Consider the following 21,735-nt stretch of genomic DNA (forward strand, 5'->3'; position numbering starts at 1 on the left):
CAGCTGGCGGTTCAAACCCACCAGCCACTCCTCGGAAGGAAGGTTGGGCAATCCTACTTCCGTAGTGATACTGCCTCGGAAATCCAAGGAGGGGTCGCTATGAGTTGGGGCCGACTCGACGGCACATAACAACAACAACATATCTATTGCATTTCTGTGCATATAATACTGAGTAGAAACACAATGTAAAACCATTTTTGAATATGAGTTTTAAACCACTTAAAATACTGTGTGTTAAAAGTCTCTGTCATGATATGAGTTAAATCTCTTCTGGCATCACAGAGTGATTGCTCTTCTCAAATAGTGGATTGTAGTTGTTCAGGTGGTTTGCTTTGGGCTACTAACTGAAAGGTTGGTGGTTTGAACCCACCCAGTAGTGCCATAGAAGAAAGCTCTAGAGAGCAGCTTCTATAAAGATTAGCCAAGAAAACCCTATAGAATACGGCACCCCATGTTGTTACCATGAATCGGAGTATACTTGCCAGTTCCAGCAACGGGTTTCAGTTTCTTCAATTCAAGCAAGTTAATTAGGGAGAAAAACACAAAATAAATGTGACTCAATTTGCATGTTGTGTTTCTTTTTCTTTCTCTAGCATGAGGGAGGGATGTTTCTTCTTTCTTTTCCTTTCCGCAATCACTGAACATGCAGTAGTTTGACTTTAGCCCTGCATCTCCTGTATGTATATGTAGTTTCATTTAGGAATGCCCAAATGTGTCCTGGAAGAAGTGCAGCCAGAATGCTCCTTAGAAGTGAGAATGGCCAGATTGTGTCTCATCTACTTTGGGCATGTTGTCAGAAGGGACTAGTCCCTAAAGAAGGATATCATGCTTGGTAAAGTGGAGGGTTAGTGAAAAAGGGGAAGACTTTCAATGAGATGGATTGTCATAGGGGCTGCAATGATGGCCTCAAGCACAGAAAGGATTGTGAGGATGGTACACAACCAGGCAGTGTTTTGTTCTGTTGTGCATGTGGTGGTAATGAGTCGGAGCTGACTTGATAGCACCTAACAACAGCAACCACAACATTATTTGAAAAGCATTTTCAACTTAAGCTGAAGATTGGACCCCTCTGGCCAAATCAAGGACAAAGACTGATTTTGGTATCACTGGAATCATTTCTTTATTTATATCCTGTAATAAGAAAAGGAGCTCTGGTGGCATAGTGCCTAAGGCATTTGACTGCCAACCAGAAGGCTCTCAGTTCAAACCCACCAGCCACTCCTTGGAAGGAAGGTTGGGCAATCTACTTCAGTAGTGATACCACCTTGGAAACTCAAGGAGGGGTCACTATGAGTTGGATCCAACTTGACAGCAGTGTGTTGCATTGTGTTGTTGTTATAATAAGAAAAGTTTTAAAGCAAAGAATATTGTTAACATTTATTTAAAAATCTCATTTACCTAACACAACAATAAAAGTTATTACCAGCAGTTTTGTTTTGGAGTGGACCCATCACAGAAAGTCTCAAGCTAATTGCTGAGCTGTATTATTGTGAGGCAAATGAGGCAGCCATCCAGAGCCAAACACTATCCCTCTAGCCTAATTATTTACCTCAGAAATGCTCTGTTGGCCATCAGAAGAGCAAGTCTCTCTGACTATGCTATCTCAGTGCTTTGTCCAGAGTAGAATGCTCTTTGGGAGGGCTTTACCACCTATGCCACCTCCTCTGGATTACTTGAAGCTGCCTAGAGGCTGGATCATGATGCTCTGCTGGATGTGCTGTCATCAACTACTGAAGTCTGCTGCCATAGGCTAGGGGCAGGAATCATAGCACTCTTGACAAGGTTGTGTTGTTGCTAGCAGCTATCAGTTTATTCTTAACTCATGGTGACCCCATCTGCATTTGCTATAGGGCTGTTGTGACCTACAGAGTTTCCACTGGCTGATTTTTGGAAGTAGATCACCAAGCCTTCTTCCTAGTTCATCTTAGTCTGGAAGTTTTGCCAAAACCTGTTCATTATCATAGCAAACACACACCTCCACTAACAGATAAGTGGTGGCTGTGTGTGAGGGGCATTGGCCAGGAATCAAACCTGAGTGTCCCACAGAGAAGGTGAGAATTCCACCACTGAACTGCCACTGCTTTGGAAAAGCAAAATGTGGTATCAGAATATCAAGGTCAGAGTCACAACTTGGCCCTTATTAGTTGTGTGATATCTTGGGCAAGTTACCCAGTCAGCAACTTCAGTTCTTGAGTCTATAAGCTGAGGATGATAAAAAATTGTCATGAAAATTAAAATGAATTGATATGACACCTAAAAAATAATAAACTATAAAACCAAAACCAAACCCACTGCTACTGAGTCAATTCTGACTCATAGCAACCCCATGGGGTTTCCAAGACTGTAAATCTTTATGGAAACCAACTGCCTCATCTTTCTCCCATGGAGCACCTAGTGGGTATGAACCATTAACCTTTTGGTTAGCAGCCAAATGTCTTACCACAGCACCACCAGAGCTCCTTAAGTTTTTGTTATTACTGGGGTTTTTTGTTTGTTTGGCCTGTCTCAATCTAGTGTTTCCCTCCTTTAAACTCATGGTATCTTAGTATGTATGTCTCTCTCTTGACCGTTGCAGATTACCTGTCATGTCATATTACTGTAGTGTATTATTTCACTGTATTTTACCTTTCTATACCTCCCACTCTTTATAGCCCATGCCTCTCCTATTGTAGATGATCTGTAAGTATCTGTTTATTTGATGAATGTAAACATTATTAACAGTATTTTGAAATTCCAAATGTCAGGCAGATGAGTAGTAATTTTTTATTTGAAAGGATATACTTTATCAGATTATTAGTTTATGTTTATAGGGTTCATAGATTTTTACAGGGTTTACTGAACGGTAGGCCCTGGCCATAGGGAGCCCTTGTGGTACAGTTGTTAACTGCTCACTTGATAATAGAAAGGTTGGCAGTTCAAACCCACCAACCATTCTGCAGGAGAAAGACGAGGCAGTCTGCTTCCAAATATTTACAGCTTTAGAGACCCTATGGGGCAGTTTTACTCTGTCATATAGGGTTGCTAAGGAGCTCTGGTGGTATAGTGGATAAGGCATTTGGCTGCTAATAGAAAGGTCAGTGGTTCAAACCCACTAGCCACTCTTTGGAAGGAAGATGGGGCAATCTACTTCTGTAAAGATTTACAGCCTCAGAAACCCAATGGGGGTCACTGTGAGTTGGAATTGACTCGATAGCAGTAAGTTTGTTTGTTTTTTTTATAGTGTTGCTATGTGTGGGGATCAACTCGACAACAATAGTTTTAGGCCCTGACCATAGATAGCATCAAGCTTTCGGGAATAAAAGTCTAGCACGCTCTCCACTATATAATGCTTTTTAAATCCAGCTCTCCCAAGAGCTGACTGTGTTTTTACATAAATAATTTCTTCCAGTTCTTGGCTTTCTGCTTTTCCCGGCAAGGACAATGTCACTGCTGCCAAGTTATATAAATGTACATGTCTCTTCTCTTTGTGGTGACAGGCACACCTTATCGTCCTGAGTAAACACCCCTCTCAAGAGGAGGCAGCTGACTCCGCACACTTTGTGGCCCAGGCCGCCGTCAAGTCCAGGAGACCCAAGCACCAGGGTGAGAACCAGCCTTCCAAGGGGAAAGGCCTTGCCTGCTCTCTGTGGCTGTGAGCTAGCTGTCTTCCTAGAGGGAGGGTAGAAAGAGCTGTCCTCTGGGCCCTGTTGTTCTGTCCTCTGCAGCTGTGACCCTGTTTGTTCCCCAGAATCTTTTGGTTTATATCCCTGTGTAGTTTTCCTCCAGTCTTTTACTTTTAAATATGTCCAGTCTTCATCCAAACATAGCTATTACAAGTCCCAGAGAATTTGTGCTGGGCTTACAGGGAAATCTGTTGTGCTTTCAAAGGTGATCTATTTTTAAAGATTGTTGTGGAGCTACTGTGGCAACAGCAGAGTTGTCATGTTAGAGTACCACCCCAGACTCTCACAGGGCCAACCTTTCAATCAGGATGAACTTACACCATTTCAGGATCCCAGAAGGAATTTACCATCTATGACTCTTATGGTTTTCTTAGGCCCATGTAATAGAGCAGTGTGGTTCAAGAATTCCTTAATCCATCACCTTGGGCTCAGGGCATACAGTATGCCTCTTTTGACAGAGAACACACATTATAGTGACTTTTTTTAGTCAGAACATTCAGAAACAGAGTACAGAAGAGCTAGAGGGTGTATTCCAAAGTGTCAGATAAAAATACATACTGAGTAAAAGGAGGTCCAATGTTCCAGAAAGCATAAAATAGGTATCTGGAAGGCTTGGGATTTGGGTTCAGGAAGCAGGAGTTGGGCCAAGAGGAAGAGGCCTGGCACATGGGAGAAGCTAAAGGGGTTCTCCATGAGCAAAATGGTCTGCAGAGATCCCTGGGGCCAGGTGGATCCTTGGTACAGGGACAAGCTAGGGAAGGAGTTGCCAGTGTTCATCTATCTGTCCATCCCACCTTGTGGGTGTGTCATTCTGGCTTGGAGTTGTTAGCACCAAGAGCTGGAGGAGCCTGTCTACGGATGATAAGAAGAGTCAGGGGACCTTTCTGGTTCTTCCTTCCTAGAATGCTCTACATGTAATAACCAGGTTTACATGAAATCAAACGTGCTTGAACTGTTGAACGTAAAACAAATTTGCTTTGTAAATTTGTACCCAAAGCACAATAAAATAAAAATAAAAATAATCAGGTTTACCTTCAAAAATAATTTTTAAAAAAAACCAAACTTTTGACCAGCACCTTGGTGCCTAAAATTCTTTTCATAGGGGAAGAACCTTCCATTCCAGAGCTATTAATAAAACAGTGAAAATGGATGCTTGAAAGAAAGCCTAGAATAGCAGGAATCACTCATCTAAATGTCTGAAGAAGCCAAACAAGCAACATGAGTGAAGCAGTAGCAGCAGGAAGCATAATTAGACATGGCAGCTAACTGCTGGCATGAGAAAGGCAAAACAGAGTGGTAGGAACTATGGCAAAGTGGAGGCCCTGTACCCTGTCAAAAGTGGGCAGCTGCAGCTCAGCTTCAACCAGTGCTACCAATGGAACACAGGCTTATACGAGCAGATATTCTCCTTTTTTCAGGAGACGGCAGAAATCTAGATTTGTATGTGAAATCTCCCTTTCATAAGTGATAGTAACTCAAAAATGGCTAGATCCATAATTTCTCACCTAAAGAACAGAGTCTGAACTGGAGAGTTCTGAGCCTTTAAACTGCTAGGATAGAGAGCAGGGGAATCCCCTAGGTAATACCAACCAGGTAGCCACAGTTGAGGCCAAAGGCCAACTTTGTCTAGTCGTTTAGATTTGTACCAACATATTCTAGTACTCCCACATACTCTTGTTGCGTGAATTGGCTCAGGATGACTAGAAATTGTGCCTAAAATGTCCCATGGCTGTAAACTTAGGCCAAAGCAACACACAAAAACACATTGCTGTTGAATCAGGTCTGACTCATAGCAACTCCTCCTTGGATTTCCGAGGCGGTATCACTATGGAAGTAGATTGCCCAAGCAGATTCCATAAATCTACTTTCCATGATTTGTAGAATCAGAGACAATCCAAGTTGAATTATATAACAAAAACTTTCCCAGTCTAAGTATTGCTTCCCCTATAAAATGATGATGATAATAATACTTGCTTGATACAGGTGTTCTAAGAATTAAATTACCTGACAATAATTAATAATAGCTAGTGCTTACAATTATGTGTACTATGTGGTTTTAACTGTATTACATTTATTAACTCAATTCTCACAACAGCCTTGTGGTTGTTATGTTTGTGTGTCAGCTTGGCTGGGCCTGGTTGAATGGTTGGGCAGTTGGTGGTAGTTATTCCCCATGATGGTGGGATCTTCCACAAGCAGCTGAGTAGCTGCTTTGGGTATGTGGTCTGCTTCCCATATATAAGAACCAGCTTTGGGAATGGTCTCTAACCTATGGCATGCTTGGACCGTGCATGTAGCCGTGTTGTTGTTCAGCAGCCTACCCTACTCTGCCAACCTTGGGACTTACAGTGGACTTGAATTAATGGCCTGCCATGTGGTTTGGTAATATCGGGACTGTGCCTTTTTATTTGTCGATCTTGGGCTTGTTAGCCTCAGCAGCCAGTAGCTACTGAGTGAAGAGATGCCTCTAGCTTCAGTGGGCTGGGAGCAAGACGCAGAGCTGAAGCCCAAGGTGGAGGGGCTTTCACATAGCCCCTAGAGCCTGGCACTTTGAACTTGGACCTGTAGCCTCCCAAACTGTAAGAGAATAAACTCCTGTTTGTTCAGGCCATCCCATTTGTGGTATATTCTTGTCAGAGTGACACTGTCGTGTTGTTGTTGTTGTTGTTGTGTGCCGTCGAGTTGGAACCAACTCATAGCAACCCCTCCTTGGGTTTCTGAGGCAGTATCACTACAGACGTAGATTGCCCAAACTTCCTTCTGAGGAGTGGCTTGTGGGTTTGAATCTTCAGCCTTCTAGTTAGCAATCAAGTGTCTTAGACACTATACTACCAGAGCTCCCAGAGTGGCATGAGGTAATAAGGTAGGTGAAATTATCCCACTTTTTTAGATGGAACTGAGGCCTAGACAAGTACTTGAGTAATTTCTTTTAGAAGATCAACACCAGGCTGGTCCCTATGAGGTGGAGGTTAAAGATGTCCCAAATGTCTAACTTTTCCAAACTGCCTGGCCACTCCATCATCTCTGACATCAACTCCTCCTCCTCCCCTCAAAAATCTCCCTCCTGTCTTAGGGTTCCATAGTTCACTGTAACGTCTCACAGAACTCACAAACTCCCAAGGAAACGGCTCATATGGTGGTAGTGGAGGCTGGCAGGCTGGCAACTCCCAGGTCTGTGGGTAGGTCTGGAGGATTCTCCCAACTTACGTGGTTGCAGGGGTTGGTGAAACCAAATCGCAGGTCAGATGATAGCTGCTTTCTCAAGTCAGGGGTTAGTTGATAACAAACCAAAAGCAGAACCAGAGCAAGAGAGCGAACTTTCCCAGAACATTCCTATATATACCCTCAAGGAAGCTAAGGGTGGTGACTTAAGTCACACCCTCCAGCAAGGTGGGACTCAAGATATATCCCACCCTACACAGGGTAGGAGCTCTGGTAGCATAGTGCCTAAGGCACTTGACTGCTCACCAGAAGGCTGGCGGTTCAAACCCACCAGCCACTCCTCGGAAGGAAGGTTGGGCAATCCTACTTCCGTAGTGATACTGCCTCGGAAACTCAAGGAGGGGTCGCTATGAGTCGGGGCTGACTCGACAGCAAACAACAACAACAACAACACACAGGGATGGGGACTAGGATTTACAATACATCACAAAATGGAGGACAATGGCTAGAAGGGCCATATTAAGCAATTTACTGCACTGCAACAGGTTAGGTAATTTGACCAAGTCCCATATCCAGTGAGTGGCAGAGATTTGAGCCCAGGCAGCTGGCCCTGGAGGTTCTTTACTATGATGCTGTATTATGGATGCTGGTACTACACATGTCCCCTTTCCTTCCTCACCCCTTGCCCCTTAGGCCCACCAAAGAGTCTGTGGAGTTTGGGACAGATGAGGGATATGAGAGAGCAAAGGGAGCCTGGACAGAAAAGTTTGGAATGCCAATGGGAATGGGTCAGGGCCTGGAGCCTGCATGGAGTATTGGCTCAGTTCTGCCATGTCTTTCAGCAGCTCAGGGCATTGGGTGACCTGCACCCAGGAAGAAGACCTGCCAGTGAGAGTTCGAAATGTATGAGGAGTCAAATAATCCAATTTGATAATGGGCAGAGGACATAAACAAACACTTCACCAAAGAAGACATTCAGGCACCTAACAAACACATGAAGAAATGTTCACAATCATTAGCCATAAGAGAGATGCCAATGCACATAAGCAACTCACATCCTTCCATATATTTTAAATCATCTCTAGAATACTTAGTCTTTGAAGACTAAGGTGCACCTAACCCAAGCCATGGTGTTTTCAATATACTCATAGCATGTGAGAGCTGGATAATGAATAAGGAAGACCAAAGAAGAGTTGATGCTTTTGAGTTGTGGTGTTGGGAAGAACACTGAAAGTACCATGGATTGCCAGAAGAACTAACAAATCTGTCCTGGAAGAAGTGCAGCCAGATTTCTCCTTGGAAGCAAGAATGGCCCGACTTTGTCTTACCTACTTTGGTCATGTTGTCAGAAAGGACCATTCCCTGGAGGAGGATATCATGCTTGGTAAAGTGGAGGGTCCGTGAAAAAGAGGAGAACCCTCAACAAGATGGATTGATACAGTGGCTGCAACAGTGGACTCAGGTATTAGCAAGGATTGTGAGGCTGGTGCAGGACCAAGCAGTGTTTCATTCTGTTGTACATAGGGTTGCCATGAGTCAGAATCAACTCTACAGCACCTAACAACAACAGAATACTTATAATACTTAATACAACATAAATAGCACTTTACACTCCCAATTAGCCTTTGGGGGATTGCTTTGACCACTTCATTGCTTTTTAGGAGCCTTTGTTTCACAGAAACAAAGGGTGCACACAGTGCAAATAACAAATGAAGGAGATGCAAGGTGAGCAATGTTCAAAATTATGAGTGCGGAGAGAGACTGAGGATCATGAAATGGCAGGAGGCTACAGCCTGTACATCGCTTCATTCTGTGGACTTAGCATAGTGCTTTATGCACAGCAAATTCAAAGTTTGCTTTCTGGAATTTTCAGAAATTTTTTTTTCCAAATATTTTCAATCTGTAGTTGGTTGAATCCTTAGACGTGAAGCCGGCAGATACAGAGGACTGACTATACTTTCACAAACACAGCTCATTTAATCCTTTAACAATCCTTGGAGGCAGGACGTCCCTCCCATTTTACAAATGAAGTGCCACAGTCTGCTCTTTATCTTGGGAAGTACCAGGACAAGCTAGAGAACCTCCTCACTCCATCGTCATTATTCAACCCCAAAAAAGGACCAAGTCCCTATTCATTTGCAACTTCTTCTTAGAGATGCCTTTCTCAGATTCAGCATCTTCCAATCATAAGACATGGGAAATGTCTATACCTTTGATGATTTAGGGACAAAGCTTACTGAAGGTTTAAAGGTACATACATGCTAAATGAGAAGTGTTCACAGTGAGACAGTAGGATAGAAAAAAATTCTTATTGTCCAGCAGCACCATGAAACCCTAGGACAGGTGCAAGCCAAAACCAGTTGCTGTCAAGTCAACTCCAATTCATGGTGACCCCACGTGTGTCAGAGTAGAGCTGTGCTCCACAGAGTTTTCAATGGCTGACTTTTTGGAAGTAGATCAACAGACCCTTCTTCTAAGACACCTCTGGGTGGACTTGAACCTCCATCCTATCAGTTAGCAGCTAACTGTGTTAACTGTTTATACCACCCAAGGATTGCAGTGAAGCACAAACCCTCATTCCTTGAGCCTCAAAGAAATTACCTAAATGGACAAGTCAGAAATGAATAAAAACAAGGAGAAACCACAACATATCCATATTATGTTCCTCTTATCTGAGTACCACTGATATCAGAATCATTGCTCCCTTGATGGCAAACATGGAAAAGGCTGGAGAAAATGAGCCCACTGGGCTAGCATTAGGAGTGCTGGTAGCATAGTGCCTAAGGCATTTGACTGCTAACCAGAAGGCTGGTGATCCAAACCCACCAGCCACTCCTCAGAAGGATGGTTGGGCAATCTACTTCTATAGTGATACCGCCTTGGAAACCCAAAGAGGGGTCACTATGAGTCGGATCCAACTCAATGGCAATGTGTGTAGGCTAGCATTTGAGATCCAGATTGTGATCTGCCCTCTCTGCAGATGTTCTGTGTGATATGGGCAGAGCCAACAGCCTGTCACAGGTGTGAGTTTTCCTTGAGGAGCAGGGCCAAAGTGGCCCTCTCCCTTGTCAGAAGCTGCTAGGAGTCCCGGTGGGGCATGCCCACCATCTGTCAGGGTACTTGGTTCTCACAATGTTTCTCTGATATCTTACCACGTGCCAGGCCCACATTGTGAATGATAAAACCACACAGGGTAACGTTTCTCCAGGTCCTTGCTGCCTCCTCCAATGGGAAGTGGAAGTGGGGGGAGTTGAAACCAATCTATTTAACAACTAAGACCCTGTCTGTCTGTCTGCCATGCGTGTTGCAGTGATTGAGGAAACTATGCCACCAGTATTTCAAATACCAGCAGGGCCACCCATGATGGTATGTTTCAGTGGATCTTCCAGACTAAAACAGACTAGAAAGAAAGGCATGGTGATCTGCTTCAAAAAATTAGTCAATGGAAACCTTGTGGATCACAACAAAACATTGTCCAATTTGCTTGCTTTGGACACATCATTGGGAAGGATCAGTTGCTAGAGAAGGAACTCATGTTTGGTGAAATAAAGGGCCAGCAAGGGCAAGGGAGGTGAGATGGAGTGGTACAACAGCCACAACAATGGACTGGAACATGCTGGCAATTGTGAGGATGACATAGGACCAGGCAGTGTTTCATTTTGTAGTCACCATGAGTTGGATGGAGTCAATTTGATGGCAGTTATCTATTTACCTATGCATCTGTCTAAGGAGCACTGGTGGCTCAATGGTTAAGCACTCAACTGCTAACTGAAGGCTGGTAGTTTGAATCCACCAGCCACTCCAAGGAAAAAAGATGTGGCAGTTTGTTTCCATAAAGATTTACAGCCATGGAAACCCTATGGGGCAGTCCTCCTCTGTCCTGTAAGTCAGATTATCTATCTAAGAGGAACCAAACCCTTAGTGCATCTACAACCCACCACAGCTTCTCACAGAAAGGAGGATCTTGTGACTTGGGCTTTGGTCAGTTCTAGTCTGGAAGTGCCGGGCAGATCCCCTGGAAGCAAATCCTCATGTTCCAGTGGCTGCTTAGCTCTGCTCTTCTGTGCTTAGACTTGCTTATGCCTGAATGCAAAGACACTTCCTTTCTTTTTTGGAAAAAGAATCTTTGAGGAGAAAAATTTCCTCTCAGAGAGTTTTCAGAGACTACTTACTGAATGCCCATTGAAGGCATCACCTCTATCAAGCAAAACTCGCTGGCCCTGAAGCACGTGTTCAGGCTCCACACTCCACACTCCAGCTAATCCCTTTGCTCTGTGCTCACCCCACCTCCACCCCCACCCCCCGCATTCCTTATGCAGAAAAACTGCCCTAGAAGTCACCAGGGATGGTGATTGCTTAAGGATTCCCAATTCGGGCACCCAGAATGCCACTAACCTGAGCCTGGCCAGCTTCCTGGAGCAGCCATTGACAAACTTGGTATTAACCACTCTCCCCAGCCCTGCTGAATGCTCAGGGCCTTGGCCTCATATTTATAATTCTTCTCCTAAATAAGATTAAAGTGAAATGATGCCAAAGCCAAGTACATTTCAGTGTAAACCTTTGGGAGGCAGAGCCCACTGAGTGTACTAGCCTTGTTTGGAAATGGCCTCGTCTGTGGCCTGAGGAGCTCACAGGCTGAGAAGCACTGGCACGATAAGGAGTTTATGTGAGACAGCAGCCAGGATGAGCTCTGCCCTGTCGGAGTCTCACAGGTGGAGTTGGGGTCCCTATCTACATAGACCCCATTTCAGGGCAAGGAGTATACTCCTGGATATGATTCTCTAATGGGCAAATAAATACACCTCCTCACCCACACTGGTCCTAGGCTTTATCCATGTTTGACACCAAACCAAAAACAAAACTCACTACCATCAAGTCAGTTGTGACTCATAGTGACACCCTTTGGGTTTCCAAGGCTATAAATCTTCACAGAAGCAAATTGCCTCATATTTGTTCCATGGAGCCACTGGTGGGTTCGAACCACCAAACTTTTGGTTAGCAGCCAAATGCCTTAACCACTGTACCACCAGAGTATTTTATATTTGACACAGTAGACATGAAATATGTAAGTCTCTGAAGGAAGGCACTGTATCTCCCCAAAGTCTCTTACCTTACCCGGCCCTCCTTTTCTCCATTCTTCCACCTGGGCTTACCTTCTCAGCTTGCCCCACACTGGCCCTGCCTCTCCACTTCCCCACTCCCTGACTGCTGATTACTGCTTCTCCTTGGACTCCATGTATCTCAGACCAGAAGTCAGACAGCACCTGGCATCCACATGCCACTGCAGGGGTCTCCTGACAAGTAGCATGGCCACCTAGAAGCAGCATCCTTTCCCTTCCAGTGCCCCTCCTTAGCTGCCCCTGCTGCATCCCTCACCCCACCTCTACCCTGAGGTTTCCAAGGTGGGGCTTGGGCAGTCCTGCTGGTGGGAAGTGAGTGTGAGCCACAGCTGGCCCTATTCTGCCCATCACTCTCCTTTCTCTGCTTCTTGCCACTCACCATCAGCCTTCCCACTGCCCCCTGCCTATCAGAGACCCTTCCTCAGCCCTTACTCAGGTCCCTTTCTTGTACAACATGCCCAGCCAGCCTGAATTTGGCCTGCCTCTGAGCACCCCAGGCCAGATGTCAATATCTGTGCCTGCTCTGTGCCTCACAGGGTCTGAGGGAGAGGGGAGAGCCACAGCTGAGTACAGGGTTGAGGCCAAGAGAAGCATGGGGAAGTCAGTCGCTCTCTTTCTCCCACCAGCGTTAATAGTAGTCCCTCTGAGAAATCTTTAGAAGGCCAACAATTCCTGGAAGCCACCTTAGAACTCATCTCTACAGGATTAGGGGTCCAAGGGATGTACAGGATCAATCAGCAAGTTAGAGGCAAAGTAAGACCTAGAACAGAGCCCCAGGTTCTTCAAACTTACCACACCCCAGAATCAGAGAGTGCAGAGCAGAGTGGCTCTGTGGGTGCCCCAGTTCCCAAAGGTCCAAGGGGCCAAGGGTCCTGGTAGACAGGGAGATAGGAGCTGCCAGGGTTGGCAACCCTTGAGGCCAGCAGAGGAATGAATCTGTCATGTACCTGGAGTCCACGCTGTGTGTCTCTGTCCATAGAGGGGCATCCTGTGGCAGGACTGAAACACTTCAAGCATTGTTTATAAACTTCCTGACAACAGTCTGGCCTCATTCTTCTCCTGGTGAGAATAAAACACAGGAGCTTCATAACAACCACTTTCATGAGGCTCAGGTTTTTCACTTTTGTGAACATTTCTTAAGCAAGTCTATGCTATTCATACCCTGACTTGTCTTCAAAAAGAATTTTTAAAGCAGCTTATAGAAGACTCAGATACTTCAACAAGACAAGCACTTGGAGCAGTAAGCACTGAGGTTCCTGGAAGTGTGGCCACTAGATGAGTGGCCCTGTGTGGGACACTGTGTCTAGAGGGCTCCTGGTTAGCTTGTTGGAGAGGAAAATACTGAAGGCAGGCATATTCCAATGGTGACTGAGCCCCTCATCAGGCTCTCTTGGTGCTGGCTCTGTGTAAGCCCTTTGTTTCTGTCTTTCATGTAAGACTCCCATGCCTGCCACCATCATAGTCACTGCCCTTCACTGACCAGATTCCTAAGACCACACAGCAATGAGCAGCATCCACCACTCCTAGAAACTGTGTCGCCGCAGGCCCACTGCTGTACTGTGCAAGTGTCCTCTCTAAGAGGTCTCCTGTGTGAGTCACTGAAGGCCCATCAGTCACGCCCCACCCCAATGTGGAGGAGAGAAGTTGTTCTGGGCATCATCACCCTCAGGCACCCCTCCTGCTCCCCAGGGCCAGCAGGCACCCAGGGCAGCAGCTTGTGTAGAGCCAGAGCAGCCCCCAGCAGGGTCTAAATGAGTCCAGTCTGTTTACTTGCTGGGTGATTGAGCTCCTCTGGGTTAATGCCAGGCTTGGATATGAGAGTTTCCATTTATAAATTCCCTGGGGTTCTTAGTGCTTTTTGCATTTAGTACAGAGCAGAGACTGTTTCCCAAGACTATTACAAAAGATAATTGTCACATTGTACATTGAGGCTGCTCTCTTAATGAAAGCTGTCCTCACTTTTCCAACACCTCCTGCCTTAGGAAAGTGAGCCCAGGGTTACTGGAATTAATTTTAATTAAAAGCCTCCTGACCTCCAAGGTGCCAGATTGTAATCCAGTATTCCTCTTTGAATGAAGCCTTGTTCATTTGTCTGCTTATGTACATCTGCAGCAGAATCCAGGACACTTCTGGAAATGGCGCGGCTCTGAGTCCCCAGAAATACTTCCTGAGAGACATGGAACTAGGTGGTAGTGCTGTGGCCACTCTGCCCACAGGCCTTGCTTCCTCCCTTGCTCTACCTCACAGACTGCTTGAGCGTTCTGTTGGAGTGAAATGGGAAAGATTAATGGCCTTGGGACACCTGTGCTGTGGTAGCTCAGATTTACACGCTAAATCATGCACCTATGTTTTACAAAATGACCTCATCTTTTGCTGAAGCCATCAGTGTCAGGTTGTAGATGATTCTAGAGTGGTTTTCATTTGTTTTTGAACATTTTGGTATGGTTTGGGTGAAATATTACAGAGCACATTTTGTTTCGTGACATAAGTTGCAATCCTCTCAGTGTAACAGCACTCTGCCTGCTTCCTCCCTGGGTTCGCCATTTCCATTCATACTTCTTTCCTGCCCCTTCCTGCCTTCTGATCTTTGTTTTAGGGCTAATGCTGCCTTTTTGGCCTCAAATGGTTGATTGTTCTTAAATCTCATGAGTGTTATTTATAGGACTTTACGGGACTGTCTAGACTGTCTATTATTTGGCTAGAAGGCAATCAATCCCCAATGGTGGGTTCAGTTCTAGAACTGAAGGGTGTCTAAGAGCCACAGTCTTGGAGGTTCCACCAGTCTCTATCAGATCAGTAAGTCTGGTCTTCTTTATGATTTTGAATTTTGTTCTACATTTTTCTCCCATTCTGTTCAGATCTTCTATTATCATCCCAATCAGAGTAGTTGGTACCAATAGCCATGTACTATCTGGTCCTTCTTGTCTCCGGCTAGTGGAGGCTGTGGTTCCCATTGTTCATTAGTCCTTTGAACTAATTGTTTCCTTGAGTCTTTTTTTTTTTTTTCTTCATGGAGAGGGTTTTAAATTTAAGAATGGCTGTGTGTAAGAATGTTCAAACTACTATCTCCTTGTAAACCCACATTCAGCCTCAGGCACAAGGTGGCTACCACCCAGGGCTATGACTTCCTGTTGGTGTTGTTATGTGTCAAGTCAGACCTGACTCATAGTGACCCCTCCTTGGGTTTCCGAGGCAGTATCACTACGGAAATAGATTGCCCAACCTTCCTTCTGAGGAGTGGCTGGTGGATTTGAACCGCCAGCCTTCTGGTTAGCAGTCAAGTGCCTTAGGTACTATGCTACCAGAGCTCCTATCCCTCGAGAAATCCTGTTGTCACTTGTCCCAACTGGACATCAGTCTACCCTGGAGCATTGTCATAGAGCATAAGTTCTGCTTTTCAGGAATTCCACTCCTTTGCTATAGTAATGGGACTCAGTTTGCTCTCCCCTCAAAGATTGTTCATGTGGTTTCATGATTGGTTAATTTCACAAAGTTAATTTTGGGGGTGGGGATAATGGGGGAAATAAGCCAGGCTCTTGCAATAAAGAAATTTCTCTTTATCCCAGATAAAAGAAAAAGCGGTTTTGAATGTATAGGCAAGAAGGGTGCTCATAGTGGCTGTACTTTACTTTCCCCTGTTCCTAAGCTCCAGGATGTTTTGATATACCAGGGCCCTACTGGAGCTTACAGATCCTGGCATGTGGTCAGCTTGTATGTGACACTACCTATCAGGGGGCCTTTGACTAGTGACCTTCCAGGGACAGCAGTGGGGAACATCTGGGACATCAGAGAAGTTGAGGACTCAGGAATGGAGGAAGGGAAGAAACTGAGAAGCAGTAACATTTAGGAGCTTAACCTGAGAAGGCAGATTCCCAGGCAGGGCCAGTCTCCATCTTTCCACCCCAACACCTAGCTGCTTCTCATGCAGTGACCACATTACCTGAGTTTGAGTAGTGAATTCTTTCCTCCCTCCCTTCCATCCCTTCCACTCTCAATTCATTCCCTCTCCCAGAGATTTGTGTGCATTAATGAGCCTCCTCTTTGGGAAATATGAATAGTCTCCCTGAGTTAGAGGTCAAGCCATTTACATGTTAGTCTGAATTAGGCCAATCAATTACTTCTGAGGAAAACCCTTACCATAGGATACATTATATTAGTTACTGAAGTAGCTGGTTCTCACTATAAAGGTTGATAAACTTAGCAAAGTTGCAGAATCCATTAACCAAAGAATTACCTGAAGTTTAAGCTATGATTTCACAAAATAGAATAGCATTATATTTCCTGTTAGCCTCCCAAGGAGGAGTTTGTGTCTTGATAGATGAGCATTCCTATGTTTATATTAATAATATGCAATCTGAGTTTTTGCATAATGCAGCTGCTCCTGAGGCACATGAAAAGCAGATACTAATGCTACTTATGTATAAACTCCTCATGGGGTTTGTTTCCTTGATTGAAAGACCTAGGGTCATAGTTTCATGTTATTTCAGTAATTTTGGTCAGTTGGCCTATTCTTGTTCTTAATGTCCCTATTTCTGCCTCCTCATTCATTGTATAGTGTCTGGGGTCTTAAAAGCTTGCAAACAACACTCCACGGTGCAACAATTGGTCTCTGTCCATCTAGAGCATCAGCAGAAAGGAGAATCAGATGGAGAAGGAACTAGATTCCATGTCTGATTACTTCTATCAACCATCTCTTTTGCCTTGAGGCGAGAAGAATTGGATGGTACCCAGCTACCCTTATTGAATGTTTGTGATCAAAGATTCTATACCGAATCATGATCAAAAGGGAGGAAATGAGAAACAGTTGTATTTCTCCTAGAATCCAATTTCTGAGTGCATGGAATTGGAGTGACCTATACAGGCTGCCTAAGCTACCTAGGACCCTTCTGTGTCCTTTTGAATCTGGAGTCTTTAAGGAACCATTTTCCTAAATGCACCTTCAATTATAATAGCTAGTAAGCTTAGGGAGATTGTTTTGCCATAGACATTGGGCTCTTTTACAGAATTATCTACCTGCAGCCAGTTTCAAGGAGCAGGAACCCTATACTGGAAAATGCATGGCATATCCTTAGTAACTGTTTCTACAACCAACCGACCCTAGAACCCTACCTGTGTTCTGATACTATCTCCTCAGAAGTTAACATAACCATGACCTATATAACCCATTTTCACTAAACCCCTCCTCATAGCACCTTCACTCTAGTTTGTGTCGATGCTGCCTGATTCAAATCATATCTGCTCACAATAAACATGTTATACTAATTTTGGTGTCTCTCTGCACATGTAAGTTTTGACATCTCCCTCTCAGCTCCTCTTTGAGATTAGCTGCCCTAAGGCAATGCAGCATACTACCCATGGATCTAGAGGACCAGCCTAGATGAGGAACTTTTTTTTTGGGGGGGGGGGGATTGGTAAACATGTGATCACCCAGGGATGAAATACTGTGAGGTAGGAGAACATTATAAGAAAGAGTTAGAAAGATGTCAAACATGGTTGTTTGTACTTGTGTCTGGGAGTTGGCCTCCTTTACCAGGAGAAAGGAAGGAAGTGCTTTCTCTCCTTTTTGGCCTCCTCTTCTACCTACATGGCTCTGCTTCTGCCAGAGCCCAGGGTCTGACTCACAGGTCACTGCATGCTCAGCCCAGCTCCCTCTTGCATTCCTTCACCACTGGTCTTTACAAGAAGGGTTCATCTCCAAGGGGGAGAGGCCCAGACTCAGATCTTCACTGGTAAAGGAAGGCTCAGTTATGCTCTTTGATTAACTCTCAATTAGCCAGAAAATTAAAATATCAAGAGTACTCCACTCCTGCACACCAAAAAAAGAAAGAAAGAAAAAGAAACCAAACCCACTGCCATCGAGTCAATTCCAACTTATAGAGACCCCCATTGGGTTTCTGAGGCAGTTAATTTTTACAGAAGTAGATTGCCCAGTCTTGCTTCCATGGGGGCGTGCTGGTGGGTTTGAACCACCAGCCTTCTGGTTAGCAGTCAGATACCTTAGGCACTGTGCTACCAGAGCTCCTGAATAGTTTCTTTAATTTTCAGAGTGTTCATCTGTGTGATGCTTTTTGTCAACAAAATACTACATCATCCTCAACATTTGCTATCATAAGATATCCAAGGAGCAAAAGTTAATACTTAGTTTGAGCATTAAATCCATAATATTCTCTCCCATAGGAGCTCTGGTAGCGTAGTGCCTAAGGCATTTGACTGTTAACCAGAAGGCTGGTGGTTCAAACCCACCAGCCACTCCTCAGAAGGAAGATGGGGCAATCTACTTCCATAGTAATACTGCCTCGGATGGCACATATACAACAACAACATTCTCTCCTATGGGCCAGCTACAAGTAAAAGAGATGATGCAACATTTGCAAAATGGTAGAATTTTCTCCTCCCAAGAGAAAAAATTTGAGTAATACTCCAGAAATACAACTTCTGGTTTGGCAGTGGGGAGAGTCTCTCCCCCTACACCCCAAAGAGAGGAGTGAGGATCCAGTTCAATTAACTTCTTCTGTCTAGTTACAGCCCCAAGTGAGGTTGTGGGTGGGGCCAGCACTGAGCTGACTCCAGAAGGCAGCACCTCACAGCAAAAGTCTTGCTTCTATCTGGTGGAATCCAGACCCAGAGAGCCTAGCAAATAAACAAAACTTGTTTTCACATCTCAGTTCTTTTTAGGTTGACTAGATTTGATAGAAATATTGGTCAAATGTTTACTTCTGCCCTTTCTAAAGCAGATCCCATGGAATATACTTGAATAATTTCTCATGATGAATTTCAGTGATGTTCCCAGACTTCTTGTGCTACATAACAACCTAATCACAGGAGTAATATCTCATCATCTTCACCATCTCCACCCACAGTCCAAGGGGAGGAGATTATTTAAGGGTGAGGGTCATTGGGGGTCATTTTAGAATTCTGCCTACCACAGTCAGGATTATCAGGAGCTCCATTCCAGTTGCCGGCCACTCTCAGGCCTTAGGCATCATTGCCAACTCTTCTAGAACATAACTTTTTTCTAATACCCTGCCAAAGGGAGAGGTAGGCCTCATCTCTGACCTCCTCTAACCCTACAAGAGAAAGACAGAATCATCATCAGTAGCCCAAGGCCTATTCCTGCGAGGCCAGGAATGCTGCCTCCCTCCAGCCCTTTCACCAACCCTGACACCAACTGTTCCTCCCACAGCACCCACCACCTTTCTGCTGGGTTCAATAATTCACTGTAGTGGCCCCACAGAACTCAAAGATTATAGGGTTTATTAGGGAAGCAACAGACCACAATTCAAATTCAGGAACATGCTCAGTCTCTCTCAGCCTGCCGTCTCTCAGCTGACAGTCTTTCTCAATCTCTCAGCAGCATGTGTCTCACGTATCTCTCAGCAATGTGTGTCTCTTGCATCTCTCAGCCAGCAGTGAGAGATTTTTTCTGCCTCTAGGAGGGTTCCTTTTGAGCCTGGCAGAGTGACCAAATTAACCAATCCCAACATCAGAATCCTATACACCTGAGAGAGAGTAAACTTCCCAGAAAATTACTTCATGCTGCTCCCAAAAGAAATACCCCAGGTGGATAACTTTAACAATCAGGAGCTACTCAGTTGCTCACTGCAAATTCCACCACAGAGTTTACAAAGACTTATGGCGAGAAAAGCCACACTACGTAATTTACTGGTAGTATAGTGCCTAAGGCACTTGACTGCTAACCAGAAGGCTGGCGGTTCAAATCCACAAGCCACTCCTCAGAAGTAAGATTGGGCAATCTACTTCCATAGAGATACTGCCTTGGAAAACCAAGTAGGGGTTGCTATGAGTCGGGGCTGACTCGATGGCACATAACAACAACAACAACATGTAATTTACTACACCGCATACCCTCATGGACAATTCAGCTTCAGCTCCTACTCTGGTCTGGTTTTGAGTTCTCTTTTCATTTTTACTATCTGAGATTTTCCATTTCTTTTATTTTTTTTTTCTCTCTCTTTTTTTTTAAATGCATTTTATTGAAATATAATTTATGTATAGTGAAATACACAAAACTAAAGTGAGTGACATGGGTCAATACATTTTTTTTTCCAGTGTTCCCTTCCCTCCCCTTCCATCCCTGGCAACCAACAAAGAAAGTTTTCCTCCCTATATAAACCTTTCCTTGACCCTCCACAACAATGAACTAATACTATATTTTTCCTTCTGTGACTGACTTATTTCACTCAGCATAATGTCCTCCAATTTCATCCATATTATGCAGTGTTTTGCAGACTGTATATTATTTTTTAGTGCTACATAGCATTCCAGCATGTGTATGTACCATAGTTTGGTCATCCATTCTTCCACTGATGGGTACGTAGGTTGTTTCCATCTTTTGCTACTGTAAATAGTGCTGTGATGAACATGAGCGTGCATGTATCTGTTCCTATCCTGACTTTCACCTCTCTAGGATATATACCTAGTAAGGGGATTGCTGGGTCAAATGGTATCTCCAATTCCAACTTTCTAAGGAATCGCAATATTGCTTTCCACAGTGGTTGTGTCACGTCACAGTCACACAGGCAGTGTATGAAAGTCCCAATCTCTCCAAATCCTCACCAGCATTTGTGATTTTCTGTCTCATTGAACCTTGCCATCAGTGCTGGGGTGAGACAGTATATCTTATTGTTGTTTTGATTTACATCCCTCTGATGTCCAATGATTCTGAGCATCTTTTCATGTATTAACTAACCACCTGAATATCCTCCTTGGTGAAGTGTCTATTCAAGTCTTCCACCCATTTTTCAATTGGATTGTTAATTCCTTTGGTGTTGAGGCATTGGAGTTTTCCACCAATCTTAGAGATAAGTCCCTTGCCAGATATTTAATTATCAGCAAATATGGATTTGTTGATGTCATTTTTGTCATGTGCTTTTTCATTGTGTCGATTTCTTTGTTCCATATAATTTTCTATGCTGAGCTCATTTTGTTTGTGAATCATGTTATCACTTCCTTCATTGCTATTGTTTTAGTATTTGCTGAATATTTATGTTGGTCTTCTTTTTTATTTTGATGTGAAGGTTTATCATTTTTCTTTGAGGTTACCCTGTGATTTATAGTTTTCTTCCCAAGTGTAGAATAGTCCAATCTATCTTGTAGTTGTCTTGACTTCCCTACCATCTAAAAGTTCTGTAATGACACAGATTTTTTCCCTCTTTTTGGTTTGTAGTTGTCCTCATTTGTCGGTTGGTGTCTCTGGTTCCCTGTTTACAATCTTGTAGGTTTATTTACTTGGGATACATCCATAGCTGGGTTGGCTTCTGAGTTATATCATCATGTGTGTTAATGATCAGTTGTTGTTGGCTGTTGTTGCTTCTCTGTCCAAAGGGATCCCTTTAGCATCTCTTATAAGGTTGGTCTGGTTTTAACAAATTCCCTTAATTTCTGCTTATCTGGAAATGTCCTAATATTCCCATCATATTTGAGGGACAATTTTGCTGGGTACATTATTCTTGGTTGGAAATTTTTCTCTTTCAGCGTTTTATATATTCCATCCCACTGTCTTCTTGCCTGAATGGTTTCTGTTGAGAAATCTGAGCTTAGCCTTATTGATTGCCCCTTGTAGGTAACTTTTTGTTTTTCCCATGTTGCTGTCATGATTCTTTTTTTGTCTTTGGTTTTGGTGAGTTTGATGATGATGTGTGTTGGTGTTTTTCTTTTGGGGTCTATCCTGTTTGAGGTTCGTTGGACTTCCTGAATGGATACCTTCTCATCTTTCATCATATCAGGGAAGTTCTCCTCCAACAAATCTTGGACAATTTTCTCAGTGGTTT

At 44.1% G+C, this 21,735-nt stretch overlaps 1 protein-coding gene across 1 annotated transcript in view; it reads left to right on the top strand.

Annotated features, from left to right (window-relative positions):
* TTC23 (tetratricopeptide repeat domain 23) overlaps positions 1 to 21,735 on the top strand; it is a 123,547-nt gene that overhangs the window by 61,609 nt on the left and 40,203 nt on the right. The window contains exon 6 of the mRNA XM_007959949.1: positions 3,477 to 3,582. Within this exon, the coding sequence (XP_007958140.1) occupies positions 3,477 to 3,582 (106 nt within the window). The remainder of the gene's footprint in view (positions 1 to 3,476; positions 3,583 to 21,735) is intronic.

Source organism: Orycteropus afer, unplaced genomic scaffold, assembly GCF_000298275.1.
Source record: "Orycteropus afer afer isolate SDZICR_OR568_19922 unplaced genomic scaffold, OryAfe1.0 scaffold00019, whole genome shotgun sequence".
NCBI lineage: Eukaryota > Metazoa > Chordata > Mammalia > Tubulidentata > Orycteropodidae > Orycteropus > Orycteropus afer.